The sequence below is a fragment of the Bombyx mori genome, chromosome 18 (genome assembly GCF_030269925.1).
Source record: "Bombyx mori chromosome 18, ASM3026992v2".
Classification (NCBI taxonomy): domain Eukaryota; kingdom Metazoa; phylum Arthropoda; class Insecta; order Lepidoptera; family Bombycidae; genus Bombyx; species Bombyx mori.
In genome coordinates, this window is record NC_085124.1 from 7,652,084 (window position 1) to 7,671,536 (window position 19,453).

The 19,453-nt window shown below is 39.9% G+C and overlaps 1 protein-coding gene and 1 long non-coding RNA gene across 3 annotated transcripts in view; one reads left to right on the top strand and one right to left on the bottom strand.

Moving 5' to 3' along the window:
* The window catches only part of LOC101745721 (serine/threonine-protein kinase SIK2), a 59,384-nt gene that overhangs the window by 27,154 nt on the left and 12,777 nt on the right, over window positions 1-19,453 (bottom strand). Inside the window, exons 2-3 of one of the 2 annotated variants that reach the window (XM_038017150.2) lie at window positions 9,999-10,115; window positions 3,859-3,922 (exon numbers count right to left, since the gene is read on the bottom strand). In XM_038017150.2, coding sequence (XP_037873078.1) covers window positions 3,859-3,922; window positions 9,999-10,115 — 181 coding nt within the window. The remainder of the gene's footprint in view (window positions 1-3,858; window positions 3,923-9,998; window positions 10,116-19,453) is intronic. The other variant, XM_062673682.1, reaches the window with a different exon arrangement.
* LOC134200562 (uncharacterized) lies at window positions 2,806-4,888 on the top strand. Its single transcript, XR_009975529.1, has 2 exons — window positions 2,806-3,736; window positions 4,589-4,888. It is a non-coding gene; the product is annotated as an uncharacterized LOC134200562 (long non-coding RNA).

Here is a 19,453-nt window from a genome sequence, read left to right on the forward strand (position 1 = left end):
TCAATAATTTTGATCCATTTTCGCTCCAAAGAAAGATAAATGTAGGCATTAAGTAATTGTGTTATTTGTTTCTTATTATCCCAAATTCATAGAACCCGACAAACGATCATACCATAATCGGAACAACAGACTACGCGAGCTATAAAAACAAAGATAAAGCAAAGGCAAAATAAATACCTACGCCCGCTGTCTGTCATTGCAAAACGTGGGATGGCAATATATTCAAGAGTATTGGGCGGCAACTGATGTTTATGGAATAGACTGTCCGCCTCTCTGAATGACTCTTTTGTTTAACTTATTTATATTCTACGGCGAAACTGTTGACTTTTGATATGAATCTTAAAATTAAAAATGTATGTTTATAATATTTCTGTGAGCTTTGTAGAACAGTGTCTCAGTGTTAAAGTGGAACTAATATCACATTTTTTTAGTTGAAACTTTTCATTCGCCTCTCTATCGCCTGTAAATTTTTTGTGTCTCGTTGATCTAGCGGTTAACTAGCTTTTGGCTTGGCTTAAATCAGCACCTATGTAAACTAGCTTTTCATGGACAGATTCGCCCACATGAATTATAGATTATGTCGTGTATTTATAACCGAACTCGGAACTGACTAGAATGAAAGAACGGACTAGAATGAAAGATAAATTATATTATTGCCTAAGATTGCCTTAATTATATTATTGTCCGCGCGGGTGGGTACCACCGCCCTGCCTATTTCTGCCGTGAAGCAGTAATGCGTTTCGGTTTAAAGGGTGGGGCAGCCGTTGTAACTATACTGAGACCTTAGAACTTGTATCTCAGGGTGGGTGGCGCATTTGCGTTGTAGATGTCTATGGGCTCCAGTAACCATTTAACGCCAGGTGGGCTGTGAGCTCGTCCAGCCATCTAAGCAATAAAAAATAAATAAATAAATAAGATTCGTTCTATTATTATATTTACTGACTTTCGTCAAAATAAGTTCAGAGATTTTGGTGTGAAACCGTAACAGACAGGGCTATTTTCATATTTCGCTATAAACAATAAATTTCCTAGAATATTTCTTAAAATTTAATTCTAACATTATAAGTTTGGTGAAAATTCGAAGAAACGGAACTAATGGACTTGTATAAATAAAGCATTAAAGGATTAATTAAATATCGGTTAATCTTCGTATGTAATCTAATTCAGTAGACTAGTACATATATTGAATTAACTTGAAATGTGTTATATATTAATGTGTAATGCTTATTTCAAGGCATATTTAAATTGTAATCTTGAATTCTCCTGTAGAATTTCAATGGTTTTTTAAAATTCTGATATATAGTTTTTATAAACCAAAATCATGTAAGAAGTCTACCGTACTTAAATATTTACAGGCGTGGGTTTTCAAGCCAGAGCTCGCCGAGATCGTTTATGGGAAGGGCTGATCTGGTGAAATCGGCAATGGGTACCCCACTATATCAACTGCGGAACAAGCGAGATGCAGAAAAGTAGTATAGCGCACTTTTTTCTTTCTTTATTGACTAAGCAATGCCTAAAGGCCAATTGCCTTGGCTTACGACTCACTTAAATTTTTTTTTTATATCTTAGATTGGTGGACGAGCTCACAGCCAACTTGGTGTTAAGTGGTTACTGAAGCCCATAGACATCTACAACGTAAATGCGCCACCCACCTTGAGACATAATAGTTAGTATAGTTACAACGGCTGCCCCACCCTTCAAACCGAAACGCATTACTGCTTCACGGCAGAAATAGGCAGGGTGGTGGTACCTACCCGCGCGGACTCTCAAGAAGTCCTACTACCAGAATTTTAAACAGTTATCAGAATCTAGAGACACCACAGCGTGAATACCGCCATCGACTCCGAGGAAGAGGGCTCAATGAGACCCAGTCCGCTCTGTTAAGAGCGAAACAACGAATAAGATAAATAGTAGATTTGCAGGTAAAGAAAACCTCTATGCTATATAACAATCTTGATTTCCATGTGGTACAAGTTTCGTTTTTCTTTGCCTACCTATGTTAATAACCTCGAGGGGTTATCCTAGCTTCACCAAACGTTAAAGTTTCGATTAACAGTCTTTCGACTCGGAAGGATCCTCGTAGTTTTTAGTTAGTTATTAGTTAAAATTTCATGATATAATATTAAAAAAAACATACGGAATGAGAATTTCATTAACATTGCCAATGACTTAAGTACTTACTTAGACGCTTACTTCTGATTTTATGAAAATCATAATTTCAGACATGTATAATGTCTACGAACGAAGAAAAACTTTGTTTATTTCTAAAATAGCTTACAAAATTTGAACGCCTTATTGGTTGATATGTCCTATCCACTACCGCGTTATCCGCTATGACATGTCCTTCTTCAAACGAGGCTTGTGGAGAGTACTTAACGGAAGGCAACGGGTTAGCTCTACCCAGGCATTGCTCACGTCCATCACCGATGGTAACCACTGACCATCAAGTAGGCCGCATGCCTACAAGGGTAATAAAAAAATCGAGGATATTCGTTAAAAAATAGGGATTTGGTGGATATGTTATTGTTTCCTCTCTATCTTTCCTGGAAAATGAAAAATCTTGAAAATCTTGACCTGGAGCCATATACATACATATTTTGTACTGGAAGATATGTAGAATATTTTTCTCAGTTCTCAAAAATCATACTTATAATTAAATGATTAAATCTACACTTCAAATAGAATTGAATTAAAATAATTGCCTGAATAACAATAAAAATATGACGCGACTAACAAAAAATTGCATGAAGTTTTAAAATAAAATTACAACAAAGCAAATTAAAATAACAAATAGAAAAACGGTGTTTCACACGAATCAAAAGTTTTACTAATGAATTTATAATAACGATGAATTCTTGTAAAAAATCAATAACATTTAGGTTCGAAAATAAGCGATCCCTTGAAGGAGCAAAATTCAAAGTAATATTTGTCTAACACGAAGTAATTAATTCCAAAGTTATGGATTCCTTTTCGGGCTCGGCTTTTATAGGTCTGGTTTTCTCAGCACAGTCAGCTGTGCGCGAAATTGGTTCTCATCTCCCCAACAACCCCAGCCACACCCGACGACACCCTTTTTGGTGACGTCACGGCAGGCTTGCTGACGTCATCGCGTCATAGACAAGGCGGCCACGAACTTACGAACGAGTGCCCTTAATCGATTTCGAGGTTTTGCTTCTGGCGAGCTTCTTATGTATTTGCAGAAGGGTATGTACGTAGTTCTTGGATTACGGATTGTTTGGTAGAATCCTTGTTAGATTTAGTTTTAAAATACCTCGTTTCCCTTTGATATATACTTAACAGAGCTGTTAAATATAACTATAGGTATTATTACATTATTATTATTTTTCAGAACATTATAATAGAGAAAAATTTTCAAGTGTTGTTTGTTTTAAATGCGCAAATGACTTAAATAAGTAGAAACTCCTGCCGGAAATCGAAAACGTAAGATCATAGTCCCATAAAAAGAGAACTATATTAATCTGCTAGCCTCTACATACGGAGATTCGGGAAGTTCCAATTTTATGTACCCACAACTAATGCCAAGGAAGTTGGCAGACGTCTGCACCACGTCACACGAGACCATTGACTTTGTGCGTCAGCTGATTTTTATCGTCTTACTTTGCATGAAGTAAAAAGTCAATTACTTATGGTATTTTCCGATCTAGAATTTACAATCGTCCATCAGTAGTCAGCACTATCATCTACGAGCTTTCGGTGTCAATTCCTTAACATCTAGGTAAGATTTTTATAATGATATAATTATTATTTTTTCATTGTCTAATTAAAATACGCTAGTAAATTTTAGTGTAGTTCAATATAAACATTGAATGAAGTGATGTTTTCACAAATAATACTTACCAAAAATTTCTCCTTTACTCGCGTATTCTGATACTATGTAGATCATGTTTTTCGTCTCCATGACCTAAAACAACAATGATAAATGTTTTTCAATTCTTTGTAAAGGAATACTGTTTTATAAATGGACAAATTACATAATACAATAACAATAAAAAAACAGTCGAGAACGAATTAAAATCACTGAAACTTATTTAAGAAATTTAATAAATGAATTTTGTACTTTGTCATGGTGCCGTAATTCTAAGGAGTATCCCTGCAACCTTCCAAGAGTATTGGGATACTTGGGGTCGACATTTCAAGCGATGTCCAATTTCGAAGTCATTTGGAGGGCAAAGCCAAGTTGAGGTCAAAAATGCTGGGAGTATTCAACAGAGCGAAGCGGTACTTCACGCCCGCACGAAGACTTTTGCTTTACAAAGCACAGGTCTGGCTTTGCGTGGAGTACTGCTGCCACCTCTGGGGTGGGGTCCAAAATACCAGCTACTCCCATATAACTCCATACAGAAGGGAGTCGTTCGGATTGTCGATTATCCCATTCTCACGGATCGTTTGGAACCTCTGGATTTGCGGAGGGACTTCGGTTCCCTCTGTATTTTATAGCGTATGTTTCATGGGGAGTGCTCTGAGGAATTGTTTGAAACGGTACCATCATCTCGTTTTTACCATCGTACCGCCCGCCACCGGAATAGAGTTTATCCGTACTACATAGAGCCACTGCTTTCATCCACAGTGTGTTTCCAGAGAGTTTTGCCACGTAACATCCGACTTTGGAATGAGCTCAACTCGACGGTGTTTCCCGAGCGTTATGACCTGTCTTTCTTCAAACAAAGCTGGTGGAGAGTACTTAAGGGCCTACCCACAGCGGCCTGCCTACAGCGGCTTGACTCTGCCCTTGATATTGCTGAAGTCCATGGGCGACGGTAACCACTCACAATCAGATGGGCCATATGCGTTTCGCCAAGAGGGGCAATAAAAAAAATTGTAAAGATTTTTTGTTATTTTACTCAAATAAACTCTAGACTCAGACAAACCGGTTTTACCCGCAGCATTATCATTACGGATAGTTAAATTGGAAACTATTTTGTGGAACCTCTTTGTGCTCCAGTCACTAGTTTTTACTAAATTTTCAATCACATTTTCTGTCAGGAGTGTACTCTGTCGAAATATATGAGATCTTAACTTTATTCTACGATACTTTCCATAACGAACTCTAAGTTTGTCCCTACTACCTGAAAATAAGTCCCTCCGATCAAATCTTCAATCTATCATCCTTCCTCCTCCTTCTTCCAAATCATCTATCTATCATTCCTGCTCTCATTTCCTTTTTTAACCTAATTGTAAAAGAATATCAGAAGATAATGGCTTTACCTCAGTATTGCCAGGCCATTAGCGTCCATGAGCAAAGGGGCTTCTAGTACCAGCCAAGGTAAAGCTCTCGTTTTCCTTCTAAATACGCAGGCAGTAAAATAACAATTACAATTTTCCTATCATTAAATGCCGATGTGGATGATTTTAGAAAGTAGCATGTGACTAGGGACCGATGATTTTTCCTATTATTATATTAAATGTCGATGAGGATGATTTTAGAAAGTAGCATGTGACCATGGATCGATGATTAATGAGATCATTACAACGCTACCTGTCGTGCCCATGAACTGATCGTACTGTTGTAAAAACGAGATCCATCACTAATAAAATCGTAGGTGAATCATCGTTTATGTATTTTCATACCAAGCAATTACAGAAAGAATCGTTTCAATATACCGAATCACGTACGAAAAATATATATTATTTACTTATATAAAAATATTATATATTGATCAATAATATGTTTTTATTAATTTATTACTTTTGAATCGTTCTTTTCATCTCAAATAGTATTACATTTTTAATTTATTACATTAACATTATAACATTACAATACTTTGGTGGTTAAGAAAAAAATCAGTACTTGGAAATTTCCAGTGTTTTCTGGAAAATCACCAACCATTCAAGATGTTAGTACTTGTGCGCATGAAACATTTGTCAACAGTATTCATGACTTTAACACAAGCATTCCCATTCACACCAAAGCACGTGTTACATACACAATGTTATGCAATATTCATTGTTTTATTAGAATAAGTACTTGCATTTGACCTATTTGCCTGGAGAATTTCATCCACAGGACTTGCTATTTGTAGATGTTGTATTATTAGATATGTTTCAATAAGTATTTAACGCTACGTTCTTCCCTTAATATTTAAAATCAATAACCATGTTTTAAATTATTTAGTCAAAATAAAGCCCTATATCGTTACGTCTTTCTGTTGTGCCATGTGTTTTTGTGATTATTTTTATCTCAAATAGCCACTAGAATTCCGAACGAAATGATTCGCGTCTTATCTTTAATGTCACGTGGAAATTATGTGACGCGGCTTAAATGACGTTCCATATATTCTTCTAAAGCAAAGTTTAGCTAACAACAAAGCTAGCCGAAATTGACTTCTGTAAGCAATCGGTATTTTTGAAGCTAAATACCTACATGCGGAAAAATTATTTGCCAAATCTTGTAGCTTACTGTATGTTTTAGAACGCCTATTTTACTCGCAAACATTGTCATCATGCGATTTTGCTGCTTTTTTATATCGTACAGAAAAAAAAACCCCTGGTAAAAACTTGTACATTGTTCATATTTACTTTTTATTATTTTTAGGTACACAGGTAAATTAGCGTTATAAACTTGAAGTGAAAAAATAATTTTTATTTCTTTTTTCTTAAGCACTTCTAAACACAATTTGAATTATTGTGCTCGTTTGTTTACAACGTAATAAAAACATAAAAAGATGTGTGGTATCGTGGGACACCGGATAGGAACGAAGTTCCATATTATTATATTATAAAAATATTACTTTTAAGTTCTATTCGAGGTATAAAGAAAAGAATTATTCGGGTATACATTTTTTATTATGATTATGATTTTTTATTGATAAAAATAAAAATAATCGCAAGGGTCAATAATCACTCCGCAGTGCAATGAAGCAGCCTCGCCCTGGGGGAACCGTCTGCATGATCACGGTATCCCTCTACGCCAGTTAAGTATGATTTAGCAAGAGAAATACGAGAGCGTCTGTCAACTGTGTAACATCTCGTCACTATAATTCAGGAATTGTTGAATTTACGTGCAGCGACATCTGTTGATAACAAACTAAATAGAAAAAATCTTACGCTACGGTTTTTCCCGGCACCCCTCCGCATCGTCCCATAAGGAACTTCGTTCCAAAAAAAACACTCTGAATATTATCATAAATACAATTATCTGTCATGCAATTGGTAGCACTAGTTGCATGTCCGTGTTTAAATTAATGGGTTTTGGAAACCTCTAACTCGGGGAGCAGAGAATCAATGTAGCTGCATCGTCTTAAATCGAGTAACAATTAAAAACACCTTTGTAGCCGTTTTCAGTTTAATTCCTTCCCTTGAAGCATCTTGCATGTTTTTTGTAGAGAGCACTCAACATTCAAAAGTCAAAATGTGTTTTATTTTCTTCGTGGTTACCGTCGCCCATGGACTTCAGCAATGCCAGGGGCAGAGCCAAGCCGCTGCCTAGCTTCGCTTGAAGTTTTAACAGGATTCTTAATTTTCATTCTTAATTTGCTCAGTAAATGTACGTGCAGTTAGCGTATATCTGAGCACGATCTGTATGCGTGATTTTTTAGTTGTTTAAAGTGTGCCCAAGTTAACAATGCGAGTTGGGGCGATGCACGTCTAATCAATTAAGTCCAGTGTGGCTGGTACGAGGCTAAATTTACTCATGACGTCAGTCCCCCGACACCGTGCCGTATTTTTGTATCAATAAAAATATTTTTACTACCAATCAAAGAATGAGATAAATTTATACACGCACTAAAACATTTCGTAAATTTAATTGAAGGGCAACTATAAAATACAATAGAATTTGTTTGGGGTATATGAGACACACAAGCAATATCAAAGGATGCGACAATTCGATTCAAAATTCGACCTTGAAGGGTCGAAGTGTTCAAAGACCCGTCAGTCCAGTCATCGTCAATCCAAACACCTGTTGTACCCATGAAGGTACCATTTTTCTTAAGAAATAAGTACTTTACAGACTTGGCACGTGCTAGCGCACGACTTTCACAGGGATAACGCGGTGTAATAAAAATCAGGACGTCCTACAAGTCGACACGAGTTTATATCACAATCGTGCCCATTTCTAGCGCAAAGCAATCATGCAGTAAAGTGTGCAGCAGCAGCTATTAGACTTCACGTTTTAAGGTGGGTAGAGGAACTCACAATGTGGTGTATAAGGATTCTAGTGTTGACTTAACACCAGGTGCTAGGTAGTAGCCTCTTTCTAATAATTATTTGGTAACCATAAAAATACCAATAAAAGACATCGAAAACACAATTTAATATGAATATGACGTAAATTCTAATCAAATCGCGTCACATTACCGTCATCGCCATGATATGCAGCAACCCATTGAATGGTGTTTCTTAAATCAATAAATGAATCCGCGAGGTCACAGGTTACCTTACTAATTACTGCAAACCATACACAATGTCGCAAATAAATGGTGTCATAATCGAAACTAAAATCAATATTGGTCGTTTAAGATCAGAAATCGTCGATGCTTTCAATGTTTGTAGAAATAATGATAAATGAGACGAAGCATTCATATTATGTTGACGCAAATTGCTGCATACGTCAAAACTATTCATATTGGATAGATCTGACGTCAAGAACATTTAAAAAGATAAAACACTGCATACGTTTTATTAACGCGAATGTGCAACAAAAGCAACTGTCCACAAAGAGAGTTTTTTTGTTGTTAAATGGGCATGTTTCCGAACATAACTTTTTAATTCTTCGTAGCCTAAAAGATAAGACGTCCAGTTCATTGATATTAAGCGGTTCAACTGCGCCGGTGTTCGACTGCCGCAAAGAGATGCTAATTTTCCTAATGTAATCACTACATAGTATAAAACAAAGTCGCTTTCTCTGTCCCTATGTCTGTCTGTCCCTATGTATGCTTAAATCTTTAAAAGTACGCAACGGATTTTGATGCGGTTTTTTTAATAGATAGAGTGATTGAAGAGGAAGGCTTATATGCATAATAACATCCATTAAATAATGGAGAAATCAATAATAAATTACAGTTTCCGAAGCGAAGCGAGGGCGGGTCGCTAGTATGTCCTAAACAAATGTTCACGATTGACTCTTCCACCGCGCGTAGGGATAATATCAAAGACGCAAAGTTACAATTTGAGTAATTACTGGTGGTAGGATGTCTTGTAAATTCGCTTGGGTAGGTACCACCACCCTTCCTATTTTTGCTTAAAAGCAGTAAGGCGTTTCGATTTAAGGGCTGAGGCAGCCGCTGTACTGCAAAATTTAAAACTGAGACTCAAAATTCGTGTCTTAAGGTGATGGCATTCACGTTGTTGATGCCTATAGGCTCCGGTAACCACTTAACACCAGATGAGCTCTTTCATCCATCTAAGCAAAAAAAAAAAACCATATTTTTATCATTGTAAGTTTCCCTCAAACTTTATAATTCTACTCTAGTGCAATTTATACAATATATTTACAAAGCATTTGAAGTTAATAACATTGAGATAACACAGAAACACTCGTCATTCACGCACTACCGCATATGGTAAATACTATACCATTTCAGTCAATCTAACATTATTGACGAATGACTTGAAGCAAGTCAAGAAACGACTGCCTTATTAACGTAAACAGTACCTCGCAAATTGCTGTAGACAACTACATATGTAATACATACGTATTTGTTCCGCCGTCACTGTGAGTAACGGTCTCTGAGGATAACAGGATTTTTTTGTTTTCCTAACCGTTGTTAACCTCTAACAGTCACAACACAAAGATTCGTTTACCGAAAAGTCGTTGTAAGATCACACCAGGTCAAACAGCATTTAGTTTCACTTTAACGAAACAATAAAAAATTGGCCTCGATGACGCAGGGACGAGCGAATTAAAATTCTTTAACTCAATAGTTTTCTACCTATTCCGAATTTTTGGGGTTTCTGACGGAAATAAACGTAGGCACGATTTACGTTAACGCTGACGTAACAGCTTAGCGTATGACGTAAGTTGAACTCTAAACACTCACCTGGTAAAGCTTAATTATGTGAGGATGATCCAGCCTCTTCATTATATCCACTTCTCTGTACACTTTTTGAAGGTTGCTGGCGTCTAATTGTGATTTATCTATTATCTTAATTGCTACCTGTAACAAAAAGAAACTATATGTTTAGTATGAATTAAAAAATTCAACTTTAACGTTGATAGCAGTTAAGGTTTTTTTTTTAAATAAAATAGATTTGACACTAAGTATTCATAAAAATTTGACATGTATTATAAAAGCTAATCTAAAAAAGATAAGCTTAGGTCCTTATCGCCTTTATCCAGGTGTAAAGAACCGTTTAGCTCGGTCGAGAGCCCCCAAAGTTGTAGGAGCCAACTTGACTTTACCTTTCAGATTTCAATGAGAGTTCGCACATTTAGTCGTGACCCGTACCTTTAGTCAATATACCATAACATGGAAGCGAAAAATTTAACGTTAATTTAACGGCACATTTTATACCGTTAAGTGCTTCGTGTGTTTCCAGAGAGACAAAGGGGACCGTGACGTCAAGCCGAGCGTCATTTCTAAACGATTGAACCAATTGGCGTGATTGTAACAGCCGCCTGTGTCCGTTTGCTGTTCCCACTCACTAGTGCGCAGAAAAAAGCGTTTTACAAAGAATCAGTGTGCTTAGTGTGAGTTTTTAACGTTCTCGATAGCGTAAAAGTTAGCTCATATTTGTATAGAGTGGGATTTTTGCCTACGTTTGCCGCTAGGGGCGCTGTTCCAACTGCATACAAAATTGGGCTAACTTTTACGCTATCGAGAACGTTAAAAAACTCGCACTAAGCACACAGTTAAAAGTCAACTCTACGTTATTTTTTGTACTTATGAAAATGATGATTGCTGTATGAGTCAATCGAATAACTTTAACGGTACAGAAGTTGAACTTTAATTATATGCGAAAAGGTTTTTAACACTTGAACAAAACAATTCAGTGAGTGTTCAAAGTTCGATAAAGAAAATTAGTGTGTGACGGAAAAACGATTATCAGATATTATTGATATGTTTATGCTGCGAACATATTTTATTGTGAATTAGAATCCGTTTGTTTCAATATGAGCAATTAAATATTATCAAAAAAAAACCATAAAATTCAGCCCATGGACTACTGACCATAGGCCTCCCCAAGATTTGCTATAATAACCCGTCCTGCGCTGCTTGCTTTCAACGTATCCCCGCGAACCTCTATAAGTCATCGGTCTACTTTGGAAGGCTTACCAACGCTACGTCTCCCGGTACGCAGTCGCCACTCAAGAACTTTTCGTCCATCTGTACTACGAGCAATGTGCTGTACCCACTGTCACTAAAATCTTGCAATCCATCGGGCTATGTCAGTTACCTTGGTTCTTCTGCGAACCTCCTCATTCCTGATTCGATTTCGCAGGGAAACTCCGAGCATAGCCCTCTCCATTGCTCTTTGGGTGACTTTGAGCGTTCTGTTAAAGCCCATTGTCAGCGACCACGTCTCACTGCCGTATGTCACCACTGGCCGCACACACTGGTCATAGACTTTCGTCTTGAGAATTATTTTATTGAAAATAATACTTAGCAAAACTTAGTAAGCAAAAACGAATGGAGTTAAAGCTGTTATAAGGAAAAAACGTCAGCTGTTTTAACTCCATCTCATCATCGAGTGTACTATATTTCAATGGTATTTTATCCTTTTAAATATTTAATTCAATATGCATAAATCGAGATATTATTCGTATAGGAATTTGAAATCAATAATCGTGGCAATTGTACAAACTGTAGGTCAGCTGTTCTGATATTGACCTCATTATCCAGATAGCTGCATTACACATCGTCCCTGACGTCATCGGATGCAAGACTCCTTGTACTAAACGATATGATCTCGCTGCATTGTCATTGTCAATTCTTAGGCGGTTGTGGAGCTTGACAGAACTCTATGGATTTTTATGTATCTATAGACAAATGATGATTAATACGTATAATATTACATTTCATTTCCTGCTTGCGGTGATTCCAGTGAGATCAGTGGACCGCTTGCTGTCTAACTTTTGAACCATTTTCAATTCATTTAAAACTCACTTAAGTAAATATATTTACAAAATATCACGAAAAAAAACAGATTTCAACAGAATTCAGAATTTCAGAATTTCATTTAATAGTAGTAGTATAGTCGAAGTTAATTAAATATGCATTAAAATAAATTACTCAAAAAGTACTGGTGAAATCATGATAAAATTTAAACGAGACCACATGAGAATTATCACCTTTTAAAATAAAAACAGAATCATGAAAATTGGTTCAGCTAGAAAAAAGTTGGGAGGTAAAAACTAAATGGGACATTTAAAAAAATTCTGTCGAATTCATAATCTCTCCTTTTTTGAAGTGGGTTAAAAATTTAATGTGTTTCATTAAACAATATATTAATTGAATACAATTATTTCATTAAACAATTCTATTATTAACTAATAATGACTGCAGTCTTGACGCAACAGATTAAACACACGCCGAGTTGATTGATGCACATGGATTACATCAAAGTAAATCCACAACACAAACTCATCACACGCGGAAACAAGAAATAAACAATTTAAATTTAAACTACATACTTCTTATCACAGCTTGCCCCCGCACTCGGAGCAATGTCAGTTATTAATTAACAGTCCATATACAATATGACACTATAAAGTATCCGTATTCACCATTACAATGTTTCAAATGACGAAACAATCTGTCAATAAAAGAAATCGCATAAAAATCATTAATGGTAAAATCAATACACAGAAACCGGATCTCGACCACTGTTACGCAGACGCTCCCGAGAAGTCGGATACGATAACCTTTACGCTTGGGAATTAAAATATGGCCAGAACCTATTGTCTACTATTGTAAAAAACAACAAAACTATTTATTATTTCGATTTTACTAAGAGAAAACTATTTACTTAATGTCAATAACATTTAATCTTCATGTGACTGGGGGTACTACAGCAATGGAACGCTGTTTATTGTGAATTTAAATTTAGCAATTCACCGATCAATCATCAGATACGTAGCCACTCATCGATCAACGCTTCAACTAACAAGAACATAGTCGAGAAAATTAACAGTAGTTCCGTTTTACTAAAACAAAACATGACCAAGTAACTTAACTTTATAATATTTTTTTAATATTTTTTATTAACATAATAGCTTTTGAAAGTCTATTTAAAGTGGTGCTCTGCAGCGAGATGACGAGTAGCCTAGATTCTTTCCCAGGGTTCAAACTACATATTTGCATACCCAACTTAAAAAGATAGGTTCAATATATTGAGCTTCATAAGGTAACATACAGGCCGAGTTAGTTTCAATAATAATATGGGATTTGTTTTAGCTTCAAATTTCTAAAACGTATAATACTAAATTCCAATAATTTTTAAATGAAGATAACTTATTTTTGTTAAATACAATTTTAAAGACACAAAGCCCATATCTTGCTTAAACTATGATTTCTTAACTTAAAAACTGTATGAAAATCTGCACAGTAGTACTTACCAGAGATTTACAGAAAACAAACAAACATACCAACAGATTTTTTTTAATAAATCGCTCGGATTCTATTTTTACGTACACTTAGTCTGGCCATCAATACTGTTACAATTAAAAACAAACAAAATATTACATTTCAATTTAGAATCTGTCATTTCTATATTACATTGTACAACATTTTTCGATATTAAAATGGGGTGGGGTGATAAAGAGAACCGAATCGCTGTGATTGCATTACACAAAGTAGGTATGGAGCCAAATGCAATTTTTAAAACTCTCCATACGCTTGGTATTAGTTAAATGTTTGTGTACCGGGCTATTAATAGGTGCAATGAGACCTCCTCTGTTTGTGACAGAAAAAGATCTGGCCATTCACGTAGTGTTCGTTCGAAAAAGGTGGTCAAAGCAATACGGGAAAGAATTCGAAGAAATCCTGTCCGAAAGCAAAAGATTTTATCACGAGAGATGAAGATAGCACCTAGAACCATGTCGCGTATTTTAAAAGATGACTTAGGACTTGCAGCCTATAAGAGACGTACTGGTCATTTCTTAACTGATAATTTAAAAGAGAATAGGGTGATAAAATCGAAACAACTACTGAAGCGGTACGCAAAGAGAGGTCATAGAAAAAATTTGTTTACAGATGAGTTTTTTTTACATTTGAGCAACATTTTAACAAACAAAATGACCGTATTTATGCTCAAAGCTCTAAGGAAGCTTCCCAATTAGTCGACAGAATGCAACGTGGGCACTATCCGACTTCAGTGATGGTTTGGTGGGGTATTAGCTATGAAGGAGTGACTGAGCCATACTTTTGTGAAAAAGGTATCAAAACATCGGCACAAGTGTATCAAGATACCATTCTTAAGAAGGTAGTGAAGCCCCTTAACAACACCATGCTCAATAATCAAGAATGGTCCTTCCAGCAAGACTCGGCGCCAGGTCATAAAGCTCGGTCTACGCAGTCTTGGTTGGAAACGAACGTTTTGGACTTCATCAGAGCTAAAGACTGGCCGTCGTCTAGTCCCGATCTTAATCCACTGGATTATGATTTATGGTCAGTTTTAGAGAGTACGGCTTGCTCTAAGCGCCATGATAATTTGAAGTCCCTAAAACAATCCGTACGATTGGCAGTGAAAAATTTTCCCATGGAAAGAGTGCGTGCTTCTATTGATAACTGGCCTCAACGTTTAAAGGACTGTATTGCAGCCAATGGAGACCACTTCGAATAAGCTTTTTATAGTCTAAATTGTTTTATATTTATGTATTAAACTAACACACTGTAAAAGTAATAAATGTTATTTGCAATCGATTTTTTTCTTCCTTTGTCTCAGTATTTATGGCAAGACTAGGTTAGGTTGTATAGATGTTTCAAAAAAATCTATTTATTTTAATTCTTCTTTCTTTTTTTGGGATAAAGATATTGCTGGTGTCTTTCCAGCTTTCCAGCACACCTGGTGGATCAGCTCGAGGTCTCAGCCTTGAATATAAACTTACTTAATCGAATTCTTCGGTTATCTTCAGTTGTTTTTATTTTGAAGAACAACATCTGTGACTCACCGCAATTGATCTTAGTTATGTAAATATATTTGTGAATGTATCGTATTGATCCAGGCTTAGTGCCATTTCAGCAAATAAAGTCTAGTTTAATGGTACTAATAAAATATTTTAAGTTATGCATTAAGTACTTCATTGTGTATGCATATGCATATATCAATGATACATACGATAGAGTAGATAATATATATTACATACATAATATGTATAATAAGATATTATTTTTCCACGTGTGATTTGAACCTTAAATATTTTTAGGCCACATGTAATAAAGATTTTTAAATAAGACCTAAGATAGAAAATAAGACAAATCGAACATACACGTAATTTTTTAATTTTTTTTAATGTAAATATATTGAATAATAGAACACTAAGTTGAATTCATTAGTATAATCGTCTTTAGTACACGAATTAAAATTTTATTTAAATACAATTAAAGTAACCTGCAAATAATTTGAACAAAGACCGGTTTATTTCAGGACTTAGTTCATTCGAGCCGCCCATTCCTTAATCCTCGTGAGAAAGTATCGGAGAGAAAATATCCACTCAATCGGAAAGGCTTTAGGTAAAGACTCCGGCAACGGCCTGCATCAGACAGACTTCGAATTTGTTATTTTATATAACATATCTCGTTTAAATCCAGATATAGACAATGTTCAAGATGTTTCACACGTTATTTCAACATTCAGAAAATAAGCCCATTACGGACTAAGACTATGTACATCCGGGTGGCCGTTGTCAAGATGACTGCGAGAGACACGGCCCCCGGCCCGGACGGAGTCCACGGCCGGGTATTGGCCTTGGCCCTCGGTGCCCTGGGGGACCGGCTCCTTGAGCTATACAATGGCTGCTTGGAGTCGGGACGGTTTCCGTCGCTCTGGCGGACGGGTAGACTTGTGTTGTTGAGGAAGGAGGGGCGCCCGGTGGATACAGCCGCTGGGTATCGTCCTATCGTGCTGCTGGACGAGGCGGGAAAATTGCTGGAACGTATTCTGGCTGCCCGCATCGTTCGGCACCTGGTCGGGGTGGGGCCTGACCTGTCGGCGGAGCAGTACGGCTTCCGGGAGGGCCGTTCGACCGTGGATGCAATTCTTCGCGTGCGGTCCCTCTCGGACGAGGCCGTTTCTCGGGGTGGGGTGGCGCTGGCGGTGTCTCTTGACATCGCCAACGCATTTAACACTCTGCCCTGGACCGTGATAGGGGGGGCACTGGAGAGGCATGGAGTGCCCCTCTACCTCCGCCGGCTGGTTGGGTCCTATTTGGCGGCCAGGTCGGTCGTATGTACCGGGTACGGTGGGACCCTTCATCGTTTTCCGGTCGTGCGTGGTGTTCCGCAGGGGTCGGTTCTCGGCCCCCTCTTGTGGAATATCGGGTACGACTGGGTGCTGAGGGGCGCCCTCCTCCCGGGCCTCCGCGTTATTTGTTACGCGGACGACACGTTGGTCGTGGCCCGGGGGGATGATTTTAGGGAGTCTGCCCGTCTCGCCACAGCGGGAGTGGCCCTCGTCGTCGGAAGGATAAGGAGTCTGGGTCTCGACGTGGCGCTCAGTAAATCCGAGGCTCTGTGGTTTCACGGGCCGCGGAGGGCGCCACCAGTTGACACCCACATCGTGGTTGGAGGCGTCCGGATAGGGGTCGGGGTGCAGTTGAAGTACCTCGGCCTCGTGTTGGACAGCCGGTGGGCTTTTCGTGCTCACTTTGCGGAGCTGGTCCCCCGATTGATGGGGACGGCCGGTTCTTTGAGCCGGCTGCTCCCGAATATTGGGGGACCGGATCAGGTTGTGCGCCGCCTCTACGCGGGGGTGGTGCGATCGATGGCCCTGTACGGTGCACCTGTGTGGGCTGAGCCGCGCAACCGGGCCACTATGGCTCGGTTCCTGCGCCGGCCGCAGCGCACCGTTGCCATCAGGGTCATCCGCGGATATCGCACCGTCTCCTTCGAGGCGGCGTGTGTTTTGGCGGGGACGCCGCCATGGGAGCTGGAGGCGGAGTCGCTCGCTGCCGACTATCGGTGGCGCAGCGAGCTCCGTGCTCGGGGCGTGGCGCGTGTCCCCGAGAGTGAGCTGCGGGCGCGGAAGGCCCATTCTCGGCGGTCCGTGCTCGAGTCGTGGTCGAGGCGATTGGCCAACCCCACGTGGGGGCTACGGACCGTCGAGGCGGTTTACCCGGTATTTGATGACTGGGTGAATCGTGGCGAGGGACGTCTCACCTTTCGTCTGGTGCAGGTGCTGACCGGGCACAGATGCTTCGGGAAGTACCTGCGCCGGATAGGGGCTGAGCCGACGACGAGGTGTCACCATTGTGGACACGACCTGGACACGGCGGAGCATACGCTCGCTGTCTGCCCCGCTTGGGAGGTGCAGCGCCGTGTCCTGGTCGCAAAGATAGGACCTGACTTGTCGCTGCCTGGCGTCGTGGCGTCGATGCTTGGCAGCGATGAGTCATGGAAGGCTATGCTCGACTTCTGCGAGTGCACCATCTCGCAGAAGGAGGCGGCGGGGCGAGTGAGGGAAAGCTCTCCTCACTACGCAGAAACCCGCCGCCGCCGAGCAGGGGGTCGGGACCGGGGTCGTATCCGTGACCTGGCCCCCTAAGAGCTAGGGGTCCCACCCGTTTTGTGCGGGGAGGGACCCAGACGAGGGGTGGCGTGCTCTGCACGCTCACCCGCAATAGGAAGCCGGGTGATGGTAGACCGCGTTCCCCCGACCGCTCTGGGGGAAGGTGTAACGCGGCGCCATCAAAGCGGGCTCTCGGCCCGCTGAACGAGGGAACCGGTGGTCGTTTCGCTGGCGGCCACCGGTCCGGCGTCCGTGGGACGGTGGGATGGATGTAATGTGCTCTGCGTCAACCCTGTCCCGCCGTTTCAATAGCCCCGACTGGGCTCTGGCCCGGTCCGAGGTAGGGCGCCGGTTGTGAGCGGCAGGAGTTTTTAGTGAGGTTCAACTCCCACATACCCCACCTGCCGCGCGGGTGGGGATCCGGCGATTTTCTCCTGTGGAAAAAAAAAAAAAAAAAAAAAAAAAAAAAAAAAAAAAAAAAAAAAAAAAAAAAAAAAAAAAAAAAAAAAAAAAGACTATGTACATAAACCGTGATTTATAGAAATATGTGGCAATAGTTAAATAAAGCGACCAATTCATTTTAGTAATGTTTAATATATAATAATAATTGTGCTTTATGTCTGTTGTGTTTGTGGATGCTTACGTACATATATTGTTGTGCAGTGTATTGCGCATGTTGTAGACAACAGATGCCCCGATGGAAGTTAAAGACTTGATCAAAGACCTACGTCCTCGCAAGGCTCCCGGTTCCGACGGTATATCCAACCGCGTTATTAAACTTTTACCCGTCCAACTCATCGTGATGTTGGCATCTATTTTCAATGCCGCTATGGCAAACTGTATCTTTCCCGCGGTGTGGAAAGAAGCAGACGTTATCGGCATACATAAACAGGGTAAACCAAAAAATCATCCGACGAGCTACCGCCCGATTAGCCTCCTCATGTCTCTAGGCAAACTGTATGAGCGTCTGCTCTACAAACGCCTCAGAGACTTCGTCTCATCCAAGGGCATTCTCATCGATGAACAATTCGGATTCCGTACAAATCACTCATGCGTTCAACAGGTGCACCGCCTCACGGAGCACATTCTTGTGGGGCTTAATCGACCAAAACCGTTATACACGGGAGCTCTCTTCTTCGACGTCGCAAAAGCGTTCGACAAAGTCTGGCACAATGGTTTGATTTTCAAACTATTCAACATGGGCGTGCCGGATAGTCTCGTGCTCATCATACGGGACTTCTTGTCGAACCGCTCTTTTCGGTATCGAGTCGAGGGAACCCGCTCCTCCCCACGATCTCTCACAGCTGGAGTCCCGCAAGGCTCTGTCCTCTCACCCCTCCTATTTAGCTTATTCGTTAACGATATTCCCCGGTCGCCGCCGACCCATTTAGCTTTATTCGCCGACGACACGACTGTTTACTATTCCAGTAGAAACAAGTCCCTAATCGCGAAGAAGCTTCAGAGCGCAGCCCTAGCCCTAGGACAGTGGTTCCGAAAATGGCGCATAGACATCAACCCAGCGAAAAGTACTGCGGTGCTATTTCAGAGGGGAAGCTCCACACGGATTTCCTCCCGGATTAGGAGGAGGAATCTCACACCCCCGATTACTCTCTTTAGACAACCCATACCCTGGGCCAGGAAGGTCAAGTACCTGGGCGTTACCCTGGATGCATCGATGACATTCCGCCCGCATATAAAATCAGTCCGTGACCGTGCCGCGTTTATTCTCGGTAGACTCTACCCCATGATCTGTAAGCGGAGTAAAATGTCCCTTCGGAACAAGGTGACACTTTACAAAACTTGCATTAGGCCCGTCATGACTTACGCG